Raw genomic sequence first — 22,734 nt, 5'->3', positions numbered from 1 at the left:
ATGCTGGGGGAAGAATTTCTCTTCCATTCTCAAGGAGGGGAAGGAAGGGGAGGCCACCGGGGCCCTCAAACAGCAGGATTCTGTGGGAGACCCTGTACCCTGTGTTCATAAAGGTAGGCTGCTTCCATCCTGGCTCGGGACGTGGTTCACAGAGCACATGAGTGGTGACCACAGGAGCGCAGGGGGGCCTGGTATAAACACCACCCCGGGCCATAGCGCGGGATGGCATGGGATCGCTAGGCCTGCCAAGCCGGGAGGAGAAGCTACTTAGTGCAGAAATCAAATCAAAATAAGGATGTTTCCTCACTTAGGAGATTACCTTGAATTCAAAAAGTCTTTATGCTGCCCCTGTTTTTCTATCCATTCTTATGATTCCGGCTCTTGTCAGTTTGACCCTGAAGGTGTACCAAATGCGTTGCAATCATCCTAAACCCGAATTTGTGTACTGTAGGTCATTTGGTGTCAGGTCTTGTCACCTACTCATCTGTGGGTTGAGAGGGGAAATTGCTGGTTCAGGAATTGGGAAACTCTGAGGGTAACAATGGGGCTTAACTCCCTGGGCCTGTTTTCTTTCCCATCTGTAAAATGGGGCCGTGCCCATGCTTCTTTCCCATACCCTCATCTGTAGGTCAGGGCCACAGAACGATCAGGTGTCCCTCATGTTTAACCAGGCTAGTGGCCATGTCCCCAGTGACCCTGCTCGAGAATGGGAGCTTTCCAGTCTACAACCATACCACCCTGAATGTGCCCGATCTCATCTGATCTCGGAAGCTCAGTAGGGTCAGGCCTCGTTAGTACTTGGATGGGAGAATGGGGGCTTCCCAGCCATCCCGCCCTCTTAGCTCCTGTAGATACCCAGAGATCTAAAGGAGCAACTCCCCGAGTTGGGAGGGGCATACCTGGGGCTGTGGCAGGCAAGCTGAGGACCAGAGAAGGACTTGTTCATCGTCATGAAGCCATGTTCATCGTCAGAGCCTTTGCTGGACTCCCAAAATACACCCAGCAGCAAATGCTCTAAATCATAGGTTGGTAGACTCTCTTCTTCTTCTTCTTTTTTTTTTTTTCAGATTTTATTTATTTATTTGAGAGAGAGAATGAGAGAGAGTGAGCATGAGAGGGGGGAGGGTCAGAGGGAGAAGCAGACTCCCTGCTGAGCAGGGAGCCTGATGCAGGACTCGATCCCAGGACTCCAGGATCATGACCTGAGCCAAAGGCAGTTGCTTAACCAACTGAGCCACCCAGGCGCCCTGGCAGACTCTTTCTGTAAAGTCCACATATGAAATATTTTAGGCTTGTGGGTCTCTGTAGCAACTCCACAGTTCTGCCATCGTATTATGAAAACAGCCACTGGCAGTAGGTCAATGAATGGGTGTGGCTGTACTCCAGTAAAGCTTGATTGATAAAAACGAGAGGTGTATATATAGCCCAAAGCACTGAAAACAGGGTCATGAACAGATATTTGCATACCCATACTCATAGCAGCATCATTCACTACAACCAAAGGGAGGAAGCAATCCGTGTGTCCATCAGTGGATGAATGGATAAACAAAATGTGGTGCACACATCCAAGGGAATATTATTCAGCCTTAAAAAGGGAAAATATCTTGACAAATGTCACGACATGGATGAACCTTGAGGACATCATGTTTAGGGAAATAAGCCAGTGACAAAAGCACAAATGATTCTACTCATACGAGCTATCCCAAGCTATCAAACTCACAGAGACAGCAAGTAGAATGGTGGGGAGGGGGAATGAGAGTTAGTGAAATGGGTGCAGTTTCAGTCTGGGAAGATGAAAAAGTTCTGGAGATGGATGGTGGTGTTGGTCACAGAACATTGTACTCAGTGGCCTTTAAGCTGCATGCAAGCTTAAAAATTGTTAACATGGTAAATCTTATATGATGTGTATTTTACCTCCAAAAAAATAAGATAAATAGGAGGCAGACCAGATTTGGCCCATGGGCCACAGTTTTCTGCTCCCTACTCTGAAAGAACTGGTATTTTATTAACCACAGCTTCTCTACAGGCTTTGGGAGGACAGTCGTAACCCTACCTTGGGGGCATCACGTTAATCTGGTCTGCAAACTATGCGTGCCCACCAGGGAGTCAAGGCTCTCCCTCCTGAGGATCTGGGCTCTTCTTCCTCCCCTCACAGTAATTCCAGTATCGGGTGACGCTTTCTGTCCCACGCTGCCCTGAATTACACTATCTGGCCTCAAATCTTTGGTTGTGAGGAAGGACTGTGGCTGCTTCCCTCCCCCTCAACCCTACTCCATAAGGACCCAGAGGGTGGACAGAGGTACCCAGAATCTCAGAAGGACCCTTCAGCTGCTTTCAAATTTATGAACAGCAAATGCCCTGACCCCCTCGCCTTTTTTTCTGAAACACATTCCAGCTTCTTCTACAGCTAGCTTTGTAGGGGCAGGAGGACAACCTGGGCTGGTGTCCCCTTCTCTGCACTGGGAGTGGACCTTCCACCCCCATGCTGGGCTGGACAGAAGTTTCCAAACAGATGTGGCATCGGTCACTGATGCCACTCGGTCAGCACTATGGGGGAGCATCTCTTCTTCCAAAGGATTGCTCGAGCAGAACAACTCTCATTAGCTCAGACCCTTTGAGCCGTTGCTAAGGATGGTCATGGTGGCTCAGAGGCAGGAAGCTGGATGGCCTTGGGGTTGGTTGCCTCTGGCCCGGCGTGGCTGCCCTAAGGCCAGGTGCTGCCCTGAATGGCTTTCAGGACCGCCCTGATATGGGTTTGCTTAGGGTCAGCAGCTCTGCAAGCCATCCATCCCTTTGCCAGCAAATTTGATTCACCTCTTAGTTTCTCCATGTCCCTGAATGGGAATTGACTTGAATGCCCAGAGTTAAAAGACCAGAAGTCGTGAAACATCGCCCAGGGATGGTGGCAGCTCAGAAGCAAACAGGCTGATTGAATACGGCTCGAAGTTAAGACTCCATTATTGCTTCTGGTTCTAAATCACAGCTCTGGCGTGCGTGAGGAGGAGCCTTTGACATATATGGCGATTAACTCTGTTGAAGAAGTGAGCAAGGTGACTTATCTGTAGGAGAAATAAAAGTGCTTTTGTGCAAAATAGGGCCAAAATCATGAGGTTTGTGGTCGTAGGAAAAAATGCCTCAAGGTAGAAAATGAACTGAGAATGTTCATTGTGGAAAACCATTTGTTGAGCACTTACTACCTGCTGGGCACTCCGCTTGCTCTCTCTAGATTTATGTAATTTAAGTCTTACAGCAACCCTTCAAGGCAGTAGTTCCTGTTTTCATGAGGAAACTAAGACTCAAAGAGGGTCTTAAGCCCAGGTCACCCCGCAGGAAGGGGTCAAGTTAGAATGCAGACCCAGATTTGGCCAAAATCGAAAGCATCCTGGTCCCAATGAGGAGAATGGAGTTGCCGTGAAGAGGAGCCAGACAGAGAATCCCACCCAGCTCCCCACACCAACCAGCACTGGGTGACACCCACCAGATTCTAGACACAATACAGAGGATATCTATTTAGTCCTCACGACTAATCATACTATTCAGTGTTCCATAGTCGTAAGCAACAGGAACACACGGGAGCAAGCTTAAGTGAAAAAGGAGGATTTTAATTTCAAGGACAAACAGGGTATCTCCTGCCACTCATGAACAGGAGGGAGCCAGGCTGCCTGGGATTGCTGGAAATGAGGGCGGGAGTGCTGGAGGACTCTGGCCTTGTGGAAGGATGTGGAAATGGCCACTCAGAGCATCCACATCCATCCAGGTCTCTCCCTAGGCCGGTCAGCCCTCCTGGGGTCAGGTCACAGCAGACAAAATGGCTTGAGTGAGGTGGGTATAGCTAAAGGTGGTTGTGAGTTACGCAGACTTTAGTTATTCTTAACTCCAGTGGTTGAGTAGTCTTATCCCCACTTTACACAGAAAGAATCAAGATTCACAGGGGGCGAATGCCCTTGCCCAAGGTCACATGGCCAGTGGTGGTGAAGGGGGAGGGCAGGGTTTGAACCATGTTCATATCAAAATCACCACATGTGTGCCACTCTAGAGTACAAATTGTCCTAAATTCGTCCTTTGATCAGAAACTGGAAAAGAAACTAGGATAGTTTCGGCTGAGAAGGGCAGCTCGAAAGTCTGTGTAATATTTGGTCCAGTCTCATTTAAAAGGCTCTGCTTTCAAGGACGGTGACCAGCAAGCTAGTTTCAACAACCAGTAAAAGTCAGAACAAGAAACGGGTCTTCTGAGAACAACGTGCTGATACTCAAGGATCACTGGGGCACGAGGACCCGCCTGTCCTGAAGGCCACATCCATTGCTTCTCTTGGTTCTGTCCAGCCCTCAAGCTGAAATCTGTCTCGACAAACCACCCCTGGCAGAAAATTGGGACACCCTGGGCGTTTGGATGTTCTCATCTGACCTTTTCACAATCCCCAAGCAGATGGACCCGCGTGTTTTCTTTGGCTCCCTTGTTGCACTTGGGAGCGAACGTTCATTCTTAGATATTTCAGTTTACCCGTGGGGTGGAGAGTATGGAGTTTGTTTATAAATGAATATTTTGGTGCAGGCCTGACTTGACACTAACTTAGCTACTTCAGGGATGCTTGACCCTAAATGAACATTAATTCTTGTCTACAAGACTTGGCCAAGAGAGTACAAATTTTAAAGGCTATGAACTTACCACAAGATTTGGAAGAGCATATGCTTCATTGGAAATACTACCCTGCATTTTTTGTCCCAAAAGGAGTATCTAAATCCACCTTCGTGTTTGTAAACACTGAATATTGGCCAGAGAGATGAGTGGGAAAGCATAATGGAGAGTGTGTGTCCTTTGGGAGCAGAACGAGTCTCTCAGAGAAGGGGAAGATTTTTGTGGGAAGGAGGATTTTTGAAGCCGGTTATAAGACTATTTACCGGGAGGCGCCTGGGTGGCTCGGTTGGTTGGGCGACTGCCTTCGGCTCAGGTCATGATCCTGGAGTCCCGGGATCAAATCCCGCATGGGGCTCCCTGCTCAGCGGGGAGTCTGCTTCTCCCTCTGACCCTCTTCCCTCTCGTGCTCTCTCTCTCTCTCTCTCAAAAAAAAAAAAAAAAGACTATTTACTGGGGGCACCTGGGTGGCTCAGTCAATTAAGCGTCTACCTTTGGCTCAGGTCGTGATCCCAGGGACCTGAGATCGAGCCCTGCATCTACTCTGCTCAGTGGGGAGTCTGCTTCTCCCTCTCCTTTGCCCCTCCCCCCTGCTTGTGTGCTCGCTCTCTCAAATACATAAAATCTTAAAAAAATTTTAAAAAGACTGTATTAACTGATAACATCCTGCTTCTTGTTTTGCAGATCGGAAACCTGGAAGATTACTACCATTTTTATCATAGCAAAACCTTTAAAAGATCGACTTTGAGTAGCAGAGGCCCTCATACCTTCCTCAGAATGGACCCCCAGGTACAGATCTCTGCTCCCTGGATAGGACCCTTTCCTAAGGCCTGGAGTGTTGTTTGCTTTTAGTTTGGGTCTGTGGTTCTAAAAATAACTGAGTCTTGATTTTTAACGTGGTGCTACATAGTCATTAGTTTTCCTTATCTGCTTTGAATAAAGCAAGACAGATACACAGCAACACATCAGACCATCTGAGTGCTCAAAATATTTGGTCTCTTGTCAGACTGGAGAATTTCAATTCTGGACTTCAGTTTGAAGCAACAATCAAATGAGTATATATCTATTGATATTTTAAATCTTTAAAAATCAACAAAACACACAGTAATCAGAGGAGATAAGTATATGAATATTACCCACAAAAGCAAAAAGATTAGGCAATTCAAGCTAGTGTTTTAGTAATGAAATCAGAGATTGGGCTGATGGATGTTTTTGTGACTGTCATAACACATGTCTTAATGGTTACCATGAATTTAAAAACTTGGGCAGTAAATATAACTGTTTTCCCCTTACAAATTCATGTGATCTTTGAGATTAGAACAAGTATAATTTGCCAAGAGGCTAACAATTTGTTTTCATATAATTCATGTTTATTGGGTCATTAATTATACAACCTCTCTGAATAGATTTGAGACTAATATTTCACAAATGCCAGTCAACAGATACTTGGTAAGCTTAACGATTCAAGATGGTCAGGTTAGCTTTTGAGGACTTCGTTTCATTCCGCAGGTGATGTTGGAATACCAGCCATGGGTCAGGCTCTGTCCATAGCAGCACATTGGAGTGGGTGGTCAGGCTGATAAAAAATGAAGCAGTAAGTAGAAAAATAGGTGATCTGTCCCAGGGTGATGAGTGCTAGGAGGGAAGATGAAGTTCATGTGAGAAGCAGTAGCGGTCCCAACAAAGAAATGAGGCCATTGGTAAATCATAGTTTTCGAACGTGGCAATCACCCTCTCTTAAAAGCAATGTGCTAAGTGTTAGTTTGGGTTTCCAAGCTGGTACACAATACTATGTCTTTATTCCCACAGAATATTTATAATAAAGTTTCCGTGGAGAAATGGGTTCTTGGTGTTATCCCAGGTCACCCCACTGACCATCATGGCTCCTTTTGTAATGGCTGAGCTGGGGGGCGGGGGGGTGCGCGGGAGAGATGGGCTATCCCTGGGCACAGTACCCGAAACAAGCTTCTCCAGAGTATCACTTTGTGGTGCTCTGATTTCGAGCACATGAGAAACTGGTCCTCGTGGAACTCATTCGTGTAATTGGGCTGTGACGAGGCAGACATGTCTTGTACATATTTCTGAATTGATTTTATAGGCGGGCGGATGAATGGATAGGTGGTTAGATAGAAGGAAATAGGTATGAAGCATTATGCTAATCCCATTATTCATTCATAGCAGGGAAAAAGAATTCGATGTTTATTAAGGGACTGCTGTGTGTTTGAGCACTTTAACGTACATCAGCTCACCTGGTCATCGGGGGCTATGATTATACCTACGTGCGTTCACACTGTGGAATTGGAAGGAATGGGTTTTCAAAGGGGCTGGTATATTTTTTTCCTCTTGGAAGCAGAGCCAGATTGTAGTTGCTGATTCCCACAGAACGGGACAATCAGAGAAGGATGAGCAGACCCAATGCTTCCGTCAGTGTAAAATTGAGAGGAAGGGGTACTCTGTGCTGGTCACCAAAGAAACGTGCATTCTTTGAGGCTGCAGGGGGGGTGCTGAGATTCACAGTGGCAGCATTGGTCAAAGCGTTGAGAAACTTCTGAGCTAGGAAGAGAGTTGCTGCCAGGCCCTCCACAGTTTCACTTCCAAGCAAACAGTGTGCTCAGTCTTGTGAAGACGACATGCTTATTCTTCATCGGAAGTCTTCAGAGTTATTAAATTGTGACCGCACAGATAGTTACAACAAAGGGCAAGCCGTTTGAATGGGGGCGCCCCCATCCCCCCACAGAAGCATGCAATGAGAAGATAATGGGGCAGTGCATTTCTTGGCCCCTTTTCCACAGGGCGTTCTGAGAATTTAGCAGTTTCTCCGTTGTTAGAACTACAGCAGAGTTCAAATAGGCCCTGAGTTTTATAGACATCATTTTTTTTTTTTTAAGTGACTAAATTTTAAAGCATTTAAAGGTATCCAGGGCACCTGGGTGGCTCAGTTGGTCAAGCGTCCGACTCTTGATTTCGGCTCAGGTCATGATCTCGGTCCTGGGATGCAGCCCCACGTTGGGCTCTGCGCTCAGCACAGAGTCGGCTCGGGATTTTATCTCCCCTTTTCCTCTGCCCATCCCCCCACTCACTCACTTTCTCTCTCAAAATAAATAAATAAATGAATCTTAACAACAACAACACGGGCGCCTGGGTGGCTCAGTCGGTTAAGCATCTTCCTTCAGCTCAGGTCATGATCCCAGGGTACTGGGATCGAGTCCCATGTTGGGCTCTCTGCTCAGTGAGGAGTCCGGTTCTCCCTCTCCCTCTGTGCTCTCTCTCTCTCTAGTAAATAAATTAAAAAACTAAAAACAAACACAAACAAACAAAAAACCTAAAAAAACAAAACCCAAAAACATTTAAAGGTATTCAACTTGCCTGCACTTCCTTTCCTTCCCCAAATATTGATTGTGTACCTGCTGGGTACCAGGCCCTGTGCCCCAGGGGAAGCAGAGATGCCCACCCAGCTGGTGTCTGCCCTGGGTGAGCTCCCAGCAGAGCAGGGCACCAGAGTCGGGCATGAGATTGTTCGAAGCAGCAGAGAAGGAGCCCGGGGAAGGCTTGAGGGTGCGGGGTAGGTGTGTCCAGACCCGCTTCTGCTGCAGCATCTAAGGTGCGGGGCTTTTGAGGTGCATCCAGAGTACTCCGTTCCGTTTGGGACTAGGGCAAACCATTCCCAGCGATCAGCCGTGTCCTTGAAGGGACGAGAAGGAAGGATAGACTTTCTCTTAGCAAAGACTGTGGCAGTTAGGCTTCTTTCAAATAAAAGTCCCTTTTATACAAGAGCTTAATAAGCTCCTGGCACGGCTGCTATCAAAGCATCGTTCCACTATAGAAGAAAGAGAGAAAAGGTAAACAGCCTGCACATTCCAGCCCTGCCTGCCTCTTCCGTGCGATTGGAAACTGCTCTCTCGCAGCACTAATTAAATTTGTAGCCGCGGGGAAAGCAGAGAGACATCTGACCCAATTATGAATTCAGAATCGCAAGCGAAATCCCCCTGTTTAAATCAGTCTAGTTGAATACAAACCACATCAATTAGCTGTCAGTCTGACTGACTTAATATTTACTTGGCCTCGTCATTCTGATGAAATATTGGGCAAAACTAGCTGTTTTACCCAAGTGTTTCGCGTCACCTCTTCTTGCAGCGCTCCAGAACGCTTTCCTACACCAGTGAAGCATTTCGGCAACACCTAGGCATGTGGAGATTGTGTGATTAGTATTATTAAGGGAAGGACAAGATGAGTTAATATTATTCAGAGACACTGGAATGCAAAGTCACCGTTGGGTTCGAATGACCACACTGGAAATGAACATTACAGGGCTTCGAGTACAGTGCGATTGAATGCAGATGGTATTTTATTGTAATTAGCTCCAGCCCCTATTGTATAAAAAGCGCTTTGATAAGGGATGGAATTTACAATCCACCCCTACCTCACAAAAGAGCTGATAGAATGTACGTTTGTTACAAAACAAAACAAAACAAAGCAAAACAAAACAAAACAAAACACAAGCGGGGAGGGAATACTGAAGACTGAAGACTCCCTTTCACACGCACGCGAACAGACACACGCGTTTATTCAGAATTTTTTTTTTTTGCGCGGATCCCATCCCAGAATTGTGCCGTCATTTTTCTTTACATTCTTAATTACCTTTACTCGATGCTTTTTCTAACCACCCTCGGAAAAGGGCCATTTTGCTCCAAGGGCTTTGTGGATCAGCCCTCTCCTTGGGAGAACAACCCGACTGTTCTTCGCGCGCGCAGTATCAGTCACTGGGTTTTTCCAAGGGCTGTCATTTAAGCAAACTGAAAGCATTTGTTTTTAACTTGTTCTTTTGCCAAAAGTCTGGAGAAGGGTGGATGTTACAGAAGCATCGGCCAATGGCTGTAAGGGCTCACAAATTTTTTTTAAATTACTTGTTTTGATTTTGTTCCAAGCTGGCTTATAGTTCAGCGTGGCTGGCTGCATCTTCCAACCCTTACATTTTAGTGCGATGACTGTGGCTCAGCCCTTCCCTTCCTTTCCGTTCTCAGCCAGATTGATGACAGAAATGGAAGGATAAAGATGTTATCAGGCAGGCCCTCTGTGGCTCCTTCTGGGGCGGTGGGAGCCTTCGGTTCGAGGCCTCATGTCAGTGTTTTAAGCTCAGAAGTTGGAAATGGTTTCTACGACCAGAGTAGGCACTCTGTTTTGTGGGATGGGACTTTGCCCCCAGAGTTTAATCAAAGCTCAGGTTTCTTTCCAGCAGTGATGCAACGTTTAAGCAGATCTTTCCATTAACCACAGATGGAGTTTTATCTGAGAGTTTTGTGTGCTAGAGCCATTCGAAGTGCAAATAGAAAGTTCCTGGCAAATTCAAGCACATAGACAGTAAGTGACCACGTTGCTCTCAGGGTCGATGAACTGGTAGCTGGGGGCCAAGGGCAGGGGAGGGCCGCCACCCAGGGTCCAATGGATTTGTCCATCTGAGGACAAGAGACATCTCCAGGTGCCTCTTCATGTTTTCAGGACGACCTGATTGGGTCAAGTGGAATGGCTACTCTGAACTGGTAAAAAAAAAAAAAAAAAAATTAGAATTTTAAAATACACTTCAAAAACACGGAGCTTTATTATTCCACCAGCACATTCGATGCTTCCGCCTAGATGCCTCACAGACATGTCAAAGTCCACGCGTCCCCGACCCAGCTGACCACCTCTGACCCTGCCTCTGTCTCAAAGAGAAACATCATCTGCACCCACGGCGTGAGCAGCAACCTCCCTCACACCACACTTGTTCCGTCTCCTATACAACCCCGCGCTGCCCTTGTCCCGTGTCGCTCCCCGCACCCCGGCCCGCTCTCACCTGGGCCACTGCCCTGCCCCCCTCACTGGTCTGCCCTGGGCTTCCTCACCCCTCACCGGTCTGCTTGCCACCCTCCCAAGAGATCCTGTGAAACACGTATGGGATGCTGCCACTGGCCCTTGGGAGCTCCTTCCCTTCTTCCTCTGGCTTCTCTGTGGCCCCTGGACCCCAGCCACACTGGCCTTTCCAGCCCCCCTCATGTGGCATTGGCTCTTTCCTCCTGCAGACCCTGTCTCTTCCTCACTCGTCTCAGCTCCTGTGTGCCTGCCACCAGAAGTTAGCTCAGCATCCTCTGATCTGACCTGCTCTCCATACGGTTGTATGTTTATATCCTAGACTTGTGAGACTTCCTCACTGGATTCCAAGAGCGGAGGGGTCATGTCTGTTTATCTCACTGCTCTTGTCCCAGTCGGACACTTGAGCGTGGCAGGGCCAGAGAGGTTCTAGGTGGGGGCTCCACGTCCAGCGTTCATTCCGAGCTGCCCGCGGTCACAGGTGATGCACCATCTTGAAGGGTTTAGTGGTCACGTGGACGTAGGAGAAATTGTGCTGTCCTCCTCTTTGAGGCTCCCAGTGCACACAAGAGCAGGAAAGAAGCCTGTCCAGCTGGGCAGCTGTTGGATTTACTTGACCACGGCCTCCTGCCTTTTGTTCCTGTAAACATCTGTTTCCTGGCCATTTTGGAAATAGTACCAAGATCGAGGGCCCAGGTGGGAGCACACAGGAGTGCACGGCAGTGTTTGGTGGGAGTGATGAGTGGTTTAGTGTGCTTGGAATCTGGTAAGCGACAGGGCCGGGGTTGACAGGAGCTACAGATGGTTCCCAGGGGGCTGGGAGCACGAGCCTGGGGAGACTGTGCAGTTTTCCAGATCCCGAGGAGAGGCCATGGGAAGGTAAGCTGGCCTTACGAGTCTAGCAGACTACCCAGGAAATAGTAGACAGACGCTTGGTCAATGTTTACTGAAACATATCTCAGTTTGCACAGAGTAGGTTCACATAATCAAGGTATATCTGTTATCATTTGCTTATCCCCTTCTTTTTATATAACGACATTAGAAATGAGTTGTGGCCCGCCTTTGTAACATGATGACAAGAATCCGAGAAAGGGCTTGAATGAACTACCACACTGCATCGTGTACGGCGGTAGTGACAGTGCTGACCAGTGTCGACTTGGTGAACACCGGGGGTGGGGGTGGGGGGGCTAAGCCCTAGCCACCTGCCCTGTTGTCCATGAGTAGAGGCAGGTGATACTCAAGGGGGCACAGGACTACCTTCTCTTTCCTTTCAGCAGAGTAAGAACTAACTTACAAATGAACGAGGAGAGTCCATTTCCCAAAGTTCTTTCACACTTCCTACTCTGCGAAACGGGCAGAATGAGTGCTGTCATTTCTCACCAGGTGAAACAGTCATGGCCCATGTGGTTCGGCTTGGATGGCAAGGGCTGGAGATGGGTTTCAGCTCTGGCTGTGGGTGGGGATGTGGATTGGGGGCTAGGTCCCGGTTGCCTCCGCGACGTGGGAGGAGAAGGATGGTGGGTTTTTGTTTTTTTTTTAAAGATTTTATTTGTTTATTTGAGAGAGAGAGAATGAGAGTCAGAGAGCATGAGAGGGAAGAGCATCAGAGGGAGAAGCAGACTCCCCGCTGAGCAGGGAGCCCGATGCGGGACTCGATCCCGGGACTCCAGGATCATGACCTGAGCCGAAGGCAGTCGCTTAACCCACTGAGCCACCCAGGCGTCCCTAGGATGGTGGGTCTTTAAGCTGAGTCAGGATACCCTTTATTTTGTTGGTTCATCTTCCTTCTCTTCTCCCTCATCGACTGCCCTGGCTCCTGAGTCTCCAGCTGAGCAACTGCCAGAGCAGCCCAGCATCCCCCACCCCGCCCCAAGGTGATACCCTCGGAGGGGCTCGGGCGTCTCACTGAGGGTAATGAGGCTATCCAGTCATTGCTTGCTTGGGGGGCTGGTCCCTCAGACCCCCCACCCCCAGGAACATAAGTGTGACTGCACTTCTCAATTCCTCATATGGAAAGCCCTGATCCACTTTCTACTCTGTGAGCCTAGCTGAATTCAATGGTTCATACCCATTTTGGAATCACAGGCCCCTTTGAAAAGCTGATGAAAGTTCTGGATTCTTTCTCTCTCTCTCTCTCTCTCTCCAGAGGAAAAAAGAAATCATGTCCTCATGTCCACACTACTTTGCCTATAGTTTCTGGGGCTCCCTGGGATGTTCGCCTGTCCTTCCATTCCTGAGGGACCCTAGGCCCTAGGGGAAGAAGGCCCCAGCTTAGCTCCTGGCTCATTTCATGTGTGCATTAACCGTTGCCCATCACGTGACAGGGGCCACCTTGCAAGCTGTAAGGTGACTTGCACTTGTCGGGGAGTATTATTCTTCTTTCTTTCAATTCTCCACTCCATGGGTTAGCTTCTTAGCTCTTCACCTGGTTGAAAGCTGGCCCAACAAACGTTGGGCCAAGGTGTTGAGAGGAGTCAGTGTTGACGGGAACCAAGATCTTAAGCATCAGAGACTATGGAGTACAAAGGCATCTCAGAAATGGGCTGACCCGACCCCCTGACCTTACAGCTTGGAGGCTGAAGCCCAGGCAGGCCACCCAGCCTCCCACAGGCAGAGTGAAGACAGAAGGTTATCGTCTACATTCCTTCTGGTGAGCTTGTTCTCTCCTGGAGGAGGTCTTAGGATTTGGTGGCACCTGGCCCTCGGGGGTCTGGCCTCTGACTTCTTCCACAGCTATTTCCTGGCCTGCAGTCAGGGCTGGCTTGCTCACAAGCAAGCAATAGAGGGAATTCCCTGTCCTTCAGCAGCTACAGAAGAGGCTGCCCTTCACTTTGATGACACTAAGGGAGAAAGAAAAAAGCGAGCTGGCAGGAGCTATCTCCCACGCTCTGGGTACAACCGTGCATGGAACACAGAACCTATACAGAATTAACTCTCAATAAACTGAGCATACCAGTGGGCACTTCAAGGGAGTTTAGCAACTCAGTTCAAATGCGTGCCCTTCCCCTGGAGGTAGCAGGGTCGTGAGAAGGTGTGGGAGCAAGGATCTCTGCGAATGGCCTTTGTTGCCTTAGCTCCATCTCAGGGCAAAGACCCTGGAGCCCCCTTCTAGGACTTTCTAGCTCCTACCAACTTCCTCAGGCTTCTGAAGCCATAGTGGGTCCCCCATGAGCCACTGAGGGCTTTGTAGCAGGGCATGAGCACATGGTGGCTTTGGGTGGAATAGAGCTGGGCTTTCATGCTCTCGCTGGTGACAAGGGCTTATGGGAGGAAGCTACAAAACAAACAGTTTGTCACTTGTCGAGCCCATGACTGCTGTGCTGGGCCAGCTTCTGGTCTGGCAGCATGCCTGTGGCCCACAGGGAAGAGGATGTGCCCAGGGCTGCCCAAGGCACGCCTGCCAGAATGACACTTGGACACTTTTACAGTTCAGTAAGCATTGATCACCCGTGACACCCACAGGCCATCTAGTGGGATCCTGCTCATTTATGTCCCCTCTTTATACACATCTTTACATTTTACCTTCTCTCTAGAATGGCATTCACCAGATGCCTAATTTTAATTTGACTTCTCAAGAAGAAAGATGGGGTGGGGGCATCCCTGGCAAAAGAAAGCATTGCTATTCACGTACCTTGGGAAGATGATGAAGTCTTCCGCATGCCTAGAATTCTCTTCCCCAGAGCAGATAACTTTCTATGATAAATATGCTGTAGGTTTAGCAAGAAACATACCCCCCAAAAAATAGATAAAAGGAAAAGGGTCAGTATGAAGTTCCACCTTCAAAACATGACTTTGAAGAAATCAAGACATTTTATACAGGTTTATACAGGTGTGCTAAGAGAGATGATTTGTGTTTGGGCCACACGTTTGGCAAACCTTGCTCTTGCCCCAAATCACTTATGGTTGATCTTCCACCAAAAAAAAAAAAAATCAGTCAAGGTCATCGGGTGGTCATTAAGACTCAATTGCATTTTCTTCTCTGAAATGTGTTTTTGAATAGTCTACTTGTGGTTATATTTGTAATCTGAAATGTATTCATTGAACTTCACTCCTGCGTTCAGGAAGCATTTAGTGAACTCCTTCTATATGCCACACATTGCCTGGCACACTAAAACACAGTGGTGAGGAAAACCCAGTCCCGCCCACAGGTCAGTGGGGAGCAGAGGGTGATCAGACGGGCCCCCAGATACATCCAATCATGGACTGGCCAGTGCCAGAAGAACGAGGTGCGGGACAAGCCCTTGACCTCGGGCAGAGACTCACCGAAGTTTGTATTCATCCTGTGTCAGTTTTCAATTTGCCTTTTCCGTAAGAAAGAGGATGATACTTTGGTCCAGCACAGCTTTCCTGAGCTAGTACCTGTTCCAGGGCAGGTGTTTGCTGAGAGCTGGGGAAAAAAGGGTGACCTCAGTCATCGCTCCTGAATAACAGTGTGCACATTGGGGGGTGAGGGCAGTGGTAAAGAGACAGGCAGGGGAGTCTAGGAGCCCTGAGGGGGACCCCTTCAGTGGCCAGCCTGGATGTCAGAAAAGGTTTCCAGCACATGTGGAGGTCCGAAGATGACTATAAGTAAGTGGCCCAGAGAAGGGGGAAGGGCACACGGCACAGCCCGGCCTGCTGGCTGTGGAAGGCCAGGTGCGAGTAGCCTGGGGGTAGAGTGAGGTTCACAGGTCAGAGGTAAGCAGGGCCGTGTGACCTGTCGGGCAGGGAGTGGCTGGGGCGAGAGCTACAGATCTGTATGCGAGGTGGTTCTAGCCAGAGTTGGCCCCAGTGGGAACACCAGGATAGCTGTTCTGGGGTTGAAAATAGTGGTAAAGAGCAGCTGCCTCGAGCATCTCTCCCTGGCCCAGGGCACCTCCCAGGGCAGCCTCAGCCACAGTGGCCCCTCCTCTGGGGTCCCATGTGTTCTCATCACCAGCGACGAGAGGGGAGGTCTGGCCGAGCTGGGAATCCCAGATCCTCCATTAGCAGGACAGCCTCATGGATTCTTAAACGTTGAAAAATCCCAGCCCTGATTAAGGCCACTATTTAAAGCTATATTACTCTCTGGAACAGCTGTAACAAATGGTGACACACTGGATGGCTTGAAATAATAGAAATTTATGATCTCACAGTCCTGAAGTCTAGAAGTCTGGAATCAAGGTCTCCATAGGGCATTCACTCCTCTGAAGGCTCCAGCTGAGACTCTTTCCTTGCCTCTTCCAGCTTCTGGTGGCTCCGGGCGTTCCTTGGCTTCTGGCTGCATCCCTCCCATCTCTGCTTCTGTCTCTGTCTTCCCAAGGGCTGTCCTCCTGTCTTCTTGTATGGGGACACGTGTCATTGGAATTTAGGGCACACCCAAATAATCCAGGGTAATCTCATCTGGAGATCCTTAACTTAGTTACTTCTGGGTGGACATACCTTTTGGGAGGCCACCATCAACCTACTATAAAACCTATGGAGGGCCCTGGGTGGCTCAGTTGGTTGAGCATCTGACTCTGATCTCAGCTCAGGTCATGATCTCAGGGTCATGGGATCGAGCGCCACATTGGGCTCCGTGCTCAGTGTGGAGTCTGCTTGAGATTCTCTGTCTCCCTCTCCCTCTGCCCTTCCTCTCTCTCTCTAAAATAAATAAATAAATACAATCTTAAAAAAAAAAAAAAAGCCTGTGGGGAGTGAAGTAGAATGAGCAGGCACTTTCTTGTGCGTAATATTCCCTCTTCCTTCAATCCAGTGATCTGAAGGTTTGATGCACGATCCATTGTCTTCATAAGAAGGTTGGGCTCAACCCTTACCAGGCATACTTAGGCCCTAAATGTATTTCAGTATGCTCCAGGCCCACTCCTTTGCAGACTTACTTGAGTTTAGGATTGATTTTCTGAGTTCTATGTCTGTGGCCTTGAAAGGTAGATCGTGTGTACTACTGTCTCCTCCCCTGCATTTTTCACCAAGAGAACGTCTGGACGCCTCCCCAGGAAGGTGAGGGATCTGGATAGAGCATGAGTGAATGTTCAATGTAAAGGGGCAATCCAGGTGTTTGTATAGAGAAATAGTATGAAGAATACTTGAAATCCCACAAAGGATCCTGGGCTGCCTTTTCTAAGAAAGATAATCACATGCGTCAAGGAAAACAGCCTCAGTGGGGTCTCCCTCCCAGCCTCGACACCCACCATCAGGACCACTTCACTGTTTTGCCCTATTTGTTCCCGAGTTCTGCAGAAGAATCATTCCATGAGTGACACCTCCTTGGAGATCCTAAACTACCCATCCCTTTCTCATAAATCACATCAGTGTTCATGAACAAAGACCCTCAGACATGCCTGTGGGAGGGTCACCCCTTTAGCAAGGACAGGCACAGATACTGTTTGATGGGAGAGCTAAAGTTTTAGTCATGTAGTTTTGGGTTAGCACCTGTGACCTTGCTGGGCAGGCCAGATGGCTCCTGGGTTCCAGTCTGAGGGGCTTCTGCAGAACCCTGTATCTGAGCTGGGGGTGCAGCAGAGGGTGCCTTGGTCCTGGATGGGACGCAGTGGTATTCAGGCATCAGACATACAGTAAGACTCAACACAACTTTGTCGAGCGAGCAACTGAATATGCAACCAGAGGGGCCGAACTGTCCAGAGGAATGAGGCCAGGTAGACCGGGCAAATGACGAGATACAAGCGTCTAGGATCCCCTTGTACTTCCCTGCACTTGGCTGAGAAACAAGGCAGTGACTGGAGCCCAGAGAAGGAAAATGGCAAGCAAGCCCAGACCCAGGGACCACTGGCCCAATCATCCTGTGACAGTGAGGTCACCTGTGATTCCATCTGAATAATTGGTTATATGTGGTTCCATTGGCCTGACAGCGCCTCGCTGGTTGTCAAAGACTTATCATGACCTGTTGCAGGAGAGAGGGTTTCCGCTGAGACCACGCTAGAGGGAGAGCCCCCAACTGTGCCATGGACCCGTGCCATGATAGCCTGCCCTCAGAACTCTGTGTTAAAGTTGGTTTTTACCCAGAGTCCAGCCATGACTGGGGGCCAGGATGCCCATAGTCTTTCATCCCACTAGGGGACTATCTTGTGACTTCCGGCAACTTGCCTTCCCATGTCACCTCCCTGATCTGGGCAAGTCACCCACTTGGGCTTGGAAGAGGAGAGTTCACCTCCTTCTCTTCTGTAACTGGAAGTGGGGCCTGGTGTCCACAGTGGTCAGAAGGTGCTGGATGTCAATAAGATGGGTGGTAAATCAGTGGGGCAAGATGGATTGGGAACATGCCGGGGAGCTTGGGGCCATTAGTGGTACACGTAACACTCTATTTTGTAATTAGTGTTTAGCGAATTAGGAAATATTAAGTGTTTAATACCAAGTAAATCTTTCTGGTTCAGGCAGTGATGTATGGGGAAGTTGCAAAATGCCATCAGAGGGTATTGTGAACAAAATGTCTCATTGTCTAGTTTTATTTTCCATGGAAGTATCTATCCATGGAAATCATAAATTATCTAGGACTTGGGGCCGAGGCTAGTTTTAGTGCCTAGCCCAAAATTGTTTTTGAGCTGTTTGTGGTGTTTCTAAGGAACCTGGTCTGTCTGCTGGTTCCTGAAACAGGAACAAAGCACATTGGTAGTGGGACAGGCTGTGATAACTCCTTTCTAAGCATTTTGTCCTGTTGACCCGTGTTGCCTTTCAGGTCAATCCCCACCCTTAAATGTGAGGCTGTATATGGGGGTGTTCTGCATACCCCCTTCAGGACAGTGTGGGGAGGTTGAGGCCAAGAGAGGTCTGAGGGAGGACATCTTGCCCCTCTGCCCTTGGGTGCCTTTTATTCCCTTCCAAAGTTGCCTCGGGTGGCTCCCCCGGGTGGCTATGCCAGCCTTGGGTCTGAGCCTGGGGTCACCAGCCGTGCCTGGTGTCCAGCGTGCCCTGGCCCCCACTGCCCCCACCCTTGAGGCTCCCATCCCCTACTCCTTCTCCTCCTCACTCCACCTTCCCTACCTGTCTGCCACTTCAGAGCCTGCATCACACTCTGGGCTGCTTGGTGGGAGCCCCCACCTAGAGCACAGACTCCCGAGAGCAGAGCCCCAGTGCCCTCACCCTGCCCATCTCCACCCCAGAGCCAGACCAGGCCCCAAAGGGAGCCATTACTGAATCAGGTGGGACCACGGCAGCAGGACCAGGAAAATGCTCCAGAATAAGATCGTAGTGATGACTGCACAAGATGGGGAATACGCTAAAAACCACTGACTTGGGGGCTCCTGGGTGGCTCAGTTGGTTAAGCGTCTGCCTTCAGCTCAGGTCATGATCTCAGGGTCCTGGGATCGAGCCCCGCGTCAGGCTCCTTGCTCAGTGGGGGAAGCTTCTCCCTCTCCTTCCCGCTGGTGCTCTCTCTCACTGCCTTTGTCTCTCTCAAATAAAGAAATAAAATCTTAAAAAAAAAAACCCATTGAATTGTATACTTGGGAAGGGTGGTTTCTTTTCCCCATGATCTTTTAAAAGTAAAAATAAAACAAACGTCTTCTACCTTGAACACGCACACATACACACACACACACACACACTGAAGTGAGTGCTTTATATACACCAGTTCATATGCCAGTGCCCCCTCATGACAATCCATGATGGTGCCCATTGTACAGATGAGCAAACTGAGGCCAGGAGGTTACTGGACCACTCTCAGTCTTACAGCTGGTTGAGTGTGGGCCTGGTTTTGAATCTAGGCCGCTAGGCTCCTGGATTCCTGCTCTTAAATATCATGCATACGCCCTCTCAGACTATTTTCCTTGGTTGTGAAGGCAGATCATGCCAATGGGAAATTTATAAAACCCTAAATTTCTAAATTTCTAAAATAATTTAGAAATTTTGAATTAGCAATAATGTTACCACCAAAGAATTGCGGCTATTAATATTTTGCCGTATCTCTTTCTAGATTTTTCTCTGTGCTTATTTTGGTACCATGTTTCCCGCGGCTGCTAAAAATTCCAACGTATGGATTACTGTAATTTACTGATTCCTGTCCTCTCTGTAGAACATCTTGCTTCCAACTTCCAAGAACCGTTTGATCAATTTCTCCCCTCTTCATACTTTTGCCATTCTCATACATGTATTTCCTTCATATTCAGGCCAAGGGTCACCAGACAATTCACTGGCAACTGCACAAGCTTTCACTCTCTCTCTCTTTTTTATTTTTTTAGTAGAATGATTTCAAAACCTATTTCCCCTGCCACATACACAAACGAGTTCTCATCTTTCAAATGTGGTCATTTTGAAGTGAAAAATGTCTCCTTGGTATTTACCGTCCAAGACTCCGGTGACACAGATATTCATGAAAAAGGACACTTGTAGCACCTGCCGAGAGACAGCAGACACAATCATGAACTCCCCTTTAAAATAAAAAGGAACTGTAAAGAAATAAAATAAATAGTAACTGCATTTCTCCCTGCCAGGTGAAATGGCTCCAACAACAAGAAGTTAAACGCAGGGTGAAGAGACAGGTGCGAAATGACCCTCAGACCCTCTATTTCAACGACCCCATTTGGTCCAACATGTGGTACATGGTGAGTAGGGTGTGGGCCTCGCTGCCCCCAGGGCATTTGCACTGCAGTGTTGCCGAGATGGCTTAATTTCCCCCCAGCAAAGCTAAATCCTCACGGCAACTCGAAACAGACACACTTCCTATCAGTGTGAAACCCCTACTTCAAGGCTGTGTAGCACAGATGTTCTTGTGAACGGTTTAAGAATGAGGCGAGATGCCCTGGGGGAGTGGTAGGGGAGTCTCTGGGTGGGGGAGTGATTTCATGCAAGCTTAGGACTAAGTAAACAGTAAAGACTGAGAGCTGGCACAGGAAGATGATGCCCTAGGAAAATGAAAGATTGCCAGGTGTGGAAAAAGCACAGGGAGCACTTCACATTTACTCTTCCTAGAAATGGGTGGGAGAAAGGGGTTGTCTGCTCTGTAGGGCAGGGGGAAGTGTTTCCTCCTTATGTACTTAGGAACATCCCGGCTGGGTTTATGCGATGCAGTGTGTCCATCCTACGCCACAGTGTGGCCTCAAGGAGTCCGTGCTGGGGGGCGGGGGGGGGCTTGTGTCTTCTGTGCATACAGCACTGTGGTGACAAGAACAACCGCTGCCGATCGGAAATGAACGTCCAGGCGGCGTGGAAGAAGGGCTACACTGGGAAAAACGTGGTGGTCACCATCCTTGATGATGGCATAGAGCGGAATCACCCCGACCTGGCACCAAACTATGTAAGTCAAGCCTAGGAACGTGCAAAGATATTCAACCATGCTAATCATTCAATAAGTACAAATTTTAAAAACCGTAAGGTGCCATTTCTCCCCCACGCCCCCCCCCATTATATTAAATGATACAGAAAACCATGATGGGGAAGGTTGGCGAAACACACTTCCCTCTGCCATCCTGGAGCTGGGGGTTGCCCAGAAGGATTGGTCCAGATGTTTGAGGAATCACATGTACTCCTGAGAATGGGTCCTAAAGAATTCAGAAACTTGGGTGGAGCTGGTCATCGGACTAACACGAACAGCGTGAAACATGACACCATTAGAGCCTGGGCTCTGGACCCAGCTGCCTGGGTTTCTATTCTGGCTCTGCTGCTCGCTAGCTCTGAGACCTCAGGCAAGTTGCTTTACCTCTGGGCCTCAGTGTCGCCATCTGTAAAATGGTATCTCATCAGGTTATTGTGAGGATTGAATGTCTTTGTAAGTGTAAAGAAGAGAGCCTAGCACACAGTGCATAGAATGAAGGCATTCAATATTCTAACAAGCCTACGTGTGTAGCAAAGGTTAAGTTCACCCATGTCATGTCTGTTTGAGAGACAGTTATGCAGCCCTTAAAAATGACAGTGTTGAAGTCAACAACCCGGGAGAGCTTTTCTGAAGTGTTTTAAAAGGAGAATGTGAAATGATGTGAATACCATGACTATGAGTATATAAACAAAGACACGAACATTAAAAATAGAAGATAAAGGACATTCTGACACATACTACAACACAGATGAACCTTGAGGACTTTAAATGGAAGATGCCAATCATGAAAAAACCCAAATACTGTATGATTGTGCTTATCGGAGGCACCTAGAACAGTCACATTCTTAGAGACAGAAAGCAGAATGGGGGCTTGCCAGAAGCTGGGGGACTGGGGAGTGGGGAGTTAGTGTCTGATGGGTGCCAAGTGTCAGTTTTGCAAGATGAAGGGGTGTGGGGTTGGAGGGTGGGGATGGTTGCATAACAGTGTGAATGTACTTAATGCCATTGAACTTTATACTTTAAAATGGATAGGAGGCTACATTTTGTCGGGTGTATTTTACCGCAATAAAAATGTATATAAGATGATAGTTAAGGAAGAGAGTACCAAGTATATGCTTTTCTCTACTTTCTAATAGAGGCATAAAAATCATTTAAAGCATGCTACGCCATTTTAGTCACTGAGATTTCTTTCTTAGGATTCCTATGCAAGCTATGACGTCAACGGAAATGATTATGACCCATCTCCACGCTATGATGCCAGCAATGAAAATAAGTACGTCACTTTGTCTCCTCCTTCCTTGCTTCCCTGGCCCTCTCCCTGAAGAATCACTATTGAACTGGCCCCAATAGGGATTCCAGAAAGGTGATGGGGCTGCCTGGCCGATGTCTGGGGCTTACCCAGGAGCCAGAAGCCGGTCCAGGCACAGCCCTTCAGGCATAAGATGGCCTCTGTGGGTTTCGCCTCTTCCTGAGGGGTGTCACCTCTGCTGGTCAGCTAGAAACGGATATTTGACTAACATTGTTCCTGTTTCCAACCTTGTGTCCGTGACCAGCTGTGTGAAGACAGCAGTTTGGGGGCACCTGGGTGGCTCAGACGGTTAAGTATCTGCCTTCAGCTCAGGTCGTGATCCCGGGGTCCTGGGATCGAGCCCCGCGTCGGGCTCCCCCCTCAGTGAGGAGTCTGCCTCTCCCCTCACTCATGCACTCTCTCTCTTTCTCTCTCTCTCTCAAATGAATAAACTCTTTAAAAAAAGACAGCGGTTTGGCCTGTTTGAGCACAGAGGTCACATGCCTGAGCTCTTTTGTCTCTGTCTATGACCTTACGAGAGAGGTGGAAGGGGCATGAGTGGTGTTGGATAAATTTGGATAAATCTGGGTTCAAATCCCAGCTCTACCATCCCTGGCTGTGTGGCTCCGTCTCAGTCTTAGAGACTTTCCCGTGGAGACCATGCTCCCTACCTCCCAGGGTTGTGGGAGGGGTGAGCAGACAGGTGAAGAAACTGTGGGGGTGCAGTCTAGATAGTTGTTTTCA

The 22,734-nt window shown here is 48.5% G+C and overlaps 1 protein-coding gene and 1 long non-coding RNA gene across 3 annotated transcripts in view; one reads left to right on the top strand and one right to left on the bottom strand.

The window, feature by feature from the left end:
• Window positions 1–22,734, top strand: part of PCSK6 (proprotein convertase subtilisin/kexin type 6) — a 185,610-nt gene that overhangs the window by 40,334 nt on the left and 122,542 nt on the right. For both annotated transcript variants that reach the window (XM_073882509.1, XM_073882508.1), the window contains exons 2-5: window positions 5,318–5,422; window positions 19,882–19,992; window positions 20,541–20,684; window positions 21,899–21,975. In XM_073882509.1, coding sequence (XP_073738610.1) covers window positions 5,318–5,422; window positions 19,882–19,992; window positions 20,541–20,684; window positions 21,899–21,975 — 437 coding nt within the window. The remainder of the gene's footprint in view (window positions 1–5,317; window positions 5,423–19,881; window positions 19,993–20,540; window positions 20,685–21,898; window positions 21,976–22,734) is intronic.
• LOC141370841 (uncharacterized) lies at window positions 8,259–9,447 on the bottom strand. Its single transcript, XR_012375279.1, has 3 exons — window positions 9,272–9,447; window positions 8,738–8,812; window positions 8,259–8,315 (listed from the first exon to the last, which is right to left on the bottom strand). It is a non-coding gene; the product is annotated as an uncharacterized lncRNA (long non-coding RNA).

Source organism: Callorhinus ursinus, unplaced genomic scaffold, assembly GCF_003265705.2.
Source record: "Callorhinus ursinus isolate GAN/ISIS: 27379988/994484 unplaced genomic scaffold, GSC_fseal_2.0 scaffold47, whole genome shotgun sequence".
NCBI lineage: Eukaryota > Metazoa > Chordata > Mammalia > Carnivora > Otariidae > Callorhinus > Callorhinus ursinus.
The sequence above is the reverse complement of the archived record's forward strand: the minus strand, read 5'-3'. Positions and strand labels throughout refer to the sequence as shown.